Genomic DNA, 7,242 nt, shown 5'->3' on the forward strand with positions numbered 1-7,242 from the left:
GTCCTGATTAAGTTTAGAGAAAATAAGAAGTCGGACATTTGATACATCCTTTAAGTTTGAAGAAATCTGGTGAGCTTTTATTCAATATTTTCATATGATTTGATTTATTGATTTTTGTACTGAGTCTCTTCCGTTATTTTCTGAAGTTTTGGATTTGATCAGAAATTCTTTCTTTTCTTGGTTTTACTCTCAGGATGGACTGCCCAGTTCTTTTTTTTCTCTTTTTTGTTTTTGTTTGCATAGAACAGTGGGGTTTTTTTTACATAAAAATTTCAAAAAGTCTTTTTTCCCTTCATGAATGTATAAGAGGAGAATTAATTATCTTTTTCATTATTATACTTTCTATATCAGAATAATACTATGCATGATTTTCATAATGTTTATATCACCTTCTTTATGTATTGTTATTGAAATATATATATTTGAGATAATTCTCATCTTGTTTGTATATATATGCTCTTTTTAAATCAATAATCATCCTGATGGAGCTGACTTTCTGTACCTTATTTCGATCCTGTCCAGTAGCCCCACCCCCCACCTCACCCCACCCATAGCAGGTAGAGATGAAGCCAGTTAGAATGCTCTCCACAGTATGTCTGCAGACATTTATGAGTGTCTTTAAGATATAATAATTATCCTAAAATGTAGTGTTGATTAATTTATGACTGAAGATATAGTTTGTTGATGTACACATTGGCAAGAACAGTACTCAAGCAACATTCCCACAACATCTTGTTTCCTTTCTTAGCTTAAATAAATAAGTAGCTCTTGCAATTAAGCTGTTGCTGATGGCAATATGGTTACACTTGTTGGCATGACATCGAAACCTTTGGCAAATTTCGATAGATGTGTAGAGGAGAATATATTGACTGGCTGCATCAGAGCCAGGTATGGAAGTTCATAATGCTCTTGATGGAAAAATCAAGCTTCTATCAGAATGATAGAAACTTGTTTGAAGCTGGTGGGAACTTCAAGTCAGGTCAAGTCAAGTCACTTTTTATTGTCATTTCAACCATAACTGCTGGTAGAGAACATAGTAAAAATGAGACAATGTTTTCCCGGACCATGGTGCTACAGACTGTCTAAGTGAGAGGTTAAAGACGTCAGTAAACACTCCAGCCAGTTGATTAACACAGGTTTTCAGTATCCAGTCAGATATACCATCTAGGCCAGATGCTTTCTGTGGGTTGACCCCTTAAAAGATGCTCTCATGTCAGCCTCAGAGAGCGAAATCGTATCAGTGGTTGTGGGAGTTAATGAATGTGCCTCCATGTTTTGTCAGTCAAAGTGAGCATAAGAGACATTGAGCTCATCTGGGAGCGAAACCCTGTTGTCATTTATGTTGCTTGTTTTACTTTGTAGGAGCTAATAGCATTGAAGCCCTGTCACAGCAGTCCCACAACCTTCAGTGTTTCAGGTCTGGTCTAGAATTGCCACGTCGCATGTGAGATGGCTTTCCAGAGATGACACCTGGACTTCTTGTACTTTCCCGGTCACCCGACCCGAACATTACCAAAAGCACAAATTATTATTTATCTGTGTATATCATTTTAGAATTAATCTAATGCTTATATTCAGTGTTACTATATGAAACAATCCTTTAATAATCACCTACCACCTGGAATTTGCTGCAACACTTTGGTTAATGTATCTCCCGCGATTATGTTGTAGCTTATCATGGCTGAAAATTAAATTTTACATTTTACAAAGTGAATTCATGTTCATAACAAATGTGGTTAAGGATAAACTCTATAACAATACATTTATAAATATAAATTACCTAATTTTTCTTTGATCTGTGAATACAGGTCCATAAATACATTGAAAGTGGCATGCGGGTAGATAGGGTCACAAATAAAGATTCTGACACACTGGCCTTCATAAACAATGTATTGAGTACAGGAGATGGGATGTTATGTTGAATTTGTATAAGACATTGCTGAGGCCTAATTTGGAGTATTGGGCATGGTTTTGGTCAGCTACCTACAGGAATGATGTAATTAAGGTTGAAAAAGTACTGAGAAAATTTATAAGGATGCTGCCAAGTCTGGAGGACTGAGTTATAAGGGAAGTTTGAACAGGTTAAGACTTTATTCCTTCGAATGTAAAAGACTCAGGAAAGACTTGATAGAGATATACAAAATTATGAGGGACAAACATGGGGTAAATGCAAGCAGGCTTTTTCTACTGAGGTTGGGTGGGACTACAACCAGAGGTCATGGACGAAGGGTGAAAGGTGAGAAGTTTAAGGGGAACATGAGGGGTAACTTCTTCATTCAGAGGGTCATGAAAGTGTAGATTGTGCTGATAGTGCAAGTGGTGCATACCAGCTTGATTTCGATGTTTAAGAGAAATTTGGATAGGCACATGCATGGCAGGATTATGGAGGGTTATGGTCCCATTGCTGGTCAATGGAAGTAGGCAGTTTAAATGGTTTGGTATGAACTCGATGGGCCAAAGGGCCTATTTCTGTGCTGTACTTTCCTGAGACTCTATTACCCTTTCTAATCACTACGTTAATATAGGTACACTCTACAGATCAGGGGTCCCCAACCTTTCTTGCATCGCAGACCGGTTTAATATTGACAATATTCTTGCGGACCGGCCGACCAGGGAGGGGATGTTCAAGTAGGGTTAAACTCACCTCAGCTACAGTTAGGGTTGCCAACATTCTCACTCCCAAATAAGGGACAAAAGTAGCAGTCAAATACGGGACACTTGTGTTTTCCCCGAGAAAGACTACCATGACCATGAACCCTTGCGCGGGCACCTGTGTGCGCATGCGTGGCATGAGCATGTGATGTGCGCATGCACGTATGTGCCGATTTTTCTTCCTCACAAATCGGTTTTGCCTTCATCTTCCAGACTATACTGTACATACATTATTTCTACTTTATATAGTCTATGTATTTATCATATCATTCCTGCTTTTACTATATGTTACTGTTATTTATTTTTGGTTTTATGTGTTATTTGGTATGACTTGTTAGGTTACTTTTTGGGTCTGGGAACGCTGAAAAATTTTTCCCATATAAATTAATGGTAATTGCTTCTGCGCTTTACGTCATTTCGGCACGAAAGGTTTCATAGGAACGTTCTACCTTAGTGGGGGAAATACGGGACAAACCAATTTAGCCCAATATACGGGATGTCCCAGCAAATACAGGACAGTTGGCAACCCTATGTTCAAGTTCAACAGTGCGTGACAGGGAATGAGGAAAGGTGCTGCTGACTCATATCGTTTCCTCATGGCCCAGTAGCACATGCTTTGCGGCCCGGTGGTTGGGGACCGCTGCTATAGATTATGAATATTAGTTCACACTTTTATTACTTTTGAACTACATGCTGAGTGAAAAGCTCACTTTCTGAATGGCTCAGACTAGAAAATTTTACAAGTTTAAAAATCTGGACACAGAGCATTGCCTTTATTTGAAAAAAAATGTCTGGAATAGAATGCAACTTCCAGGTCAAATTGCAACACTTTGGAAATTCAACTTGCAATTTCTTTTCATGAATCACCCTTCCTGCACAAGAAATTAGGCACCACTGTTCCAAAGAATGCTTATCATTGGCATCTTCAGAACTGCTGTCTCTTCAGCAGAATTACATAAAGGAATCTCTTGAACAGCTGGATCTTGTTTCTGGGAAGGAAATCCATTTATTGTTTTCTTTTAATTTACATGTTTTTCTCAGGATTCTCTTGACTCCCCAAACTTAACTACTTCCAGACCCAGATCTTATAAAATCCTACCACTCATGGGTGCTGATATTGTCCCTGAGGGTTCAGACCTGCAGACACAAGCTACTGACCACTGCCCCCATCTCCAACCACCTGAGTCCCAATCCCAGACATGGCAAAGGTGTGCAAGAGACAAACACATGTGCCTTGGGCCATCTTGGGTCTAAATGAATTTGCAGTGGCAGGCCCATTGGCACGAATAAACTTGCAGGCCATAAATTCTCCAGAAATCAACATTACGCCAATGTCTTTGGAAGTCATTATGGCAAGCTCAATAGAGCTGGATGGGTACGTGGCCAAAATTTAGAGTTTACAGGGGGTACTATAGAAAATGGGACATCCAAGGTATTATTGCCAGACAGACTGTTAATGGCTTTTTGTATATTCTGATATTCTTTATATTCCTATATTGCTATGTAAAAGATACAATGGCATATATGTTTTCTTGGACATCAAAAATTATATAGCTCTAATTATATTCTCTAAATAATTTGTAATGCACATTTGATTGGTAAAATATTATACTAGCTTAAAAAAATAATGTTCAAACAATGTTGAAATGAAGTTCTTACTAATAAAAGGATACAAAAATTGCAGAATTGAAAGAATCACATAGCCTGTTAAACCAAAAGCTTTATTCACTAGACATTGATACGTGTTTGTTCCAGAGAGGTTTCCTCCTTTAATCAACAAGATAATAGAGTAATCTATAAACAAAACAGAAAAGTAACCTCCCATGAGTTTAGGATGTATGTCATGTAAAAGTGTCATTTGTTAAATATATTGCAATGATTAGACATATAGTTCACAAACTGGGTTACCTGTTACATATGCGACGACGATAAGGAGCAGAATTCCAAATGGAAGACCAGCTTGTCTCATTGAGTATGGTAACCCTGACAACATAAAATGCAAAATAATTTGTAAATAGATGCACATTTTTAAAAATACTAATGTTATTTTTTAAAAACAAAATACCCACTTTAATACCCAGTTAATACAGGAAATTTATCTTATGAGTGATCGACCTTGTGTCCATGTTAATTTTCTCAAATAGCCCCAGTGGCGCCGCCAGATTGTTCTTGCCAGTGCTACAGTGGGGCTGAATTATTCAGTGATGGTGCTGAGGGATGTACCCTATGGCAGGGGTTCCCAACTTTTTTTGCACTGCGGACCAGATTAATATTGACAATATTCTTGCGGACCGGGGGGGGGGGGGGGGCGGTAGGGTTGCCAACAGACAAAAGTAGCAGTCAAATACATTGTGTTTACCCTGAGAAAGACTACCATGACCATGAAGCCTTGCGCGGGCACCTATGTGCACATGCGGGTATATGCCCATTTTTTTCCACAAGTCGTTTTTGGCAATTCTGTTCAGTGAAACTACACTGTACATACATTATTTCTACTTAAAAACTATATATGTATTCAAAACTATACAGAGAAAGCAAAGCAGCTGAAATTTGTATGTGAAATTTCAGTTAATTTCTTGGTGGTGCTACGCTGGTGCTATTGCAATTTCTGCTGAGGCTATAGTACCAGCTAGCATTACCTTAGCGCCACCCCTGAATAGCCCACTAATATTACTAAAATTATGAAATCCACACATTCAACATAATGATACATCAGGTAACATTAATCTACCTTACTTTGAAAGTAGTTCATATTTATGTAACCCTACTGGAAAGATTTTACAGTCCAGTAGCTGAACCGAAGTATCAGAATACATTTTCATCCTGGCAAAAATCAGGATCAGATTTAATATCAGCAGCATATATCATGAACTTTTTTGACTTTACGGCAGCAGTACAATGCAATGCATAGTAATAGACAGAAAAAAAACTGAATACACCAGTTAAAGCCATCTCCCATGACATGTGCGTGCTTTTATTTAATCGGTATGTCTTCTGGGAAGTCTGTTGGGAACGATGATGATGTCAGTGACGCCTCGGATGACAGTAAAGCCTGAACTGGGAAGCGCAGATGTGCCCACAGGTTGGGCATGTGACGGGTATTGAAGGGTCGGGTCGTCTCTCCGTGAGGCCCTGGCGCTTTTGATTGAGGTACTTGAGCGGCTGCTCTTCGAATGTGCTGGTGCCTTTGTAGACTGCCAGGCGCTGCAGTCTCTGGCAAAGGCCTCCCAACCAGTCACATGCCTTCAAGGACAACTTTCACACAGTCTTTATAGTGTTTTGTGGGGCCTCTCTGCTTTCTGGTGCCAGCTTGGAAAAGAATACCGTCTTTGGAAGGCGGTTGTCTTCCATCCAGACCACATCCCCAACCCATCGAAGTTGAGCCTTCATGATCAGTGTCTCTGTGCCAGAGGTCTTGGCGCTTTGTAGCACTTCTGTGGTGGGGACTCTGTCTTGCCACGAGATGCTCATGATCTGGCGAAGGCATCGCAGGTGGAACTGGTCAAGCCTCTTGGTGTGCCTGTGGTATGGGGTCCATGTTTCACAGCCGCACAGCAGAGAAGTCAGGACGACTGCTCTGCAGACTGCCATCTTGGTCTTCAGCCGGATACCATGTTCTCCCCACACACGTGTCCGTAGCCTGCCAAAGGATGCCCCAGCTTTTGCAAGTCTGTTTGAGATCTCTCACTCTAGACTGCAGGAGGAGATGAGGCAGCTTCCCAGGTAGCTGAAGGCATCAGCATTGTACCTTCACTCTCAACTCATGGTTCCACAAGGTTGGTATGGGGTGCAGGCAGAACTTCTGCCTTCTGCAGGCTGATGGTACGGCTGAATTTTCTTGCTGCCACAGCGAGGCAGTCAGCGAGCTCCTGCAGGTCCCTTTCATGGTGCGCTGCAAGAGCGCGGTCATCTGCAATGAGGAAGTCTCATACTATTGGTTCCAGCACCTTGGGTCTTGGCCTTGAGGTGTCGCAGATCAAAGAAGCGTCCATCAGTCCTGTAGCGAATTGTTATTCCTGCATCAGTCTGTGAGGGAGCAGAGAACAGCATCGTGACAAACAGCAAGCTGAACAGAGTAGGTGTGAAGACACAGCCCTGCTGGACACCGTTGGTTACTAGGAAGGGGTCAGAAGTGCACCTGTTTTCAATGACCTTGGCCATCATGATGTTGTGGAATGACCTGACAATGCTGACCAGTCTAACTTGTAGAGATTCCGGTTCTGTTCCTGGCTCTTCTCCTGGATCTGTCTGACAGCAAAGTTCATGTCCACTGTCCCTCTGTTAGATCTGAAACCACATTGGCTTTCTGAGATAACGTCATCAAGGAGTGGGATGTAATCCTGTTCAGTATGATACGGGCTATGATTTTCCCGGCTATGCTCAGGACAGATATGCCTCTGTGGTTGTCACAGGATGCTCTGCCCCCTTGTTCTTGTACAGATGGATGACGTTTGCATCCCGAAAGTCCTGTGGTATGCAGGCTTTCTCCCAGACCTGCTGCATGAGCTCTGTCAGCCTGGGAAGAAGGGTTTTGCGATTCTCCTTGAAGACTTCTGGTGGGATCCCACCCAGGCCAGGGACCTTACCTGG

The 7,242-nt window shown here is 41.3% G+C and overlaps 1 protein-coding gene across 1 annotated transcript in view; it reads right to left on the bottom strand.

Moving 5' to 3' along the window:
* Window positions 1–4,621, bottom strand: part of slc38a11 (solute carrier family 38 member 11) — a 71,203-nt gene extending 66,582 nt beyond the window's left edge. Inside the window, exons 1-3 of the mRNA XM_072259782.1 lie at window positions 4,561–4,621; window positions 4,312–4,446; window positions 1,616–1,681 (exon numbers count right to left, since the gene is read on the bottom strand). Of these exons, the coding sequence (XP_072115883.1) occupies window positions 1,616–1,681; window positions 4,312–4,446; window positions 4,561–4,621 (262 nt within the window). The remainder of the gene's footprint in view (window positions 1–1,615; window positions 1,682–4,311; window positions 4,447–4,560) is intronic.
* Between the last annotated feature and the right edge of the window lie 2,621 nt (window positions 4,622–7,242).

Source organism: Mobula birostris, chromosome 6 (genome assembly GCF_030028105.1).
Source record: "Mobula birostris isolate sMobBir1 chromosome 6, sMobBir1.hap1, whole genome shotgun sequence".
In the NCBI taxonomy this organism is placed as follows: domain Eukaryota; kingdom Metazoa; phylum Chordata; class Chondrichthyes; order Myliobatiformes; family Myliobatidae; genus Mobula; species Mobula birostris.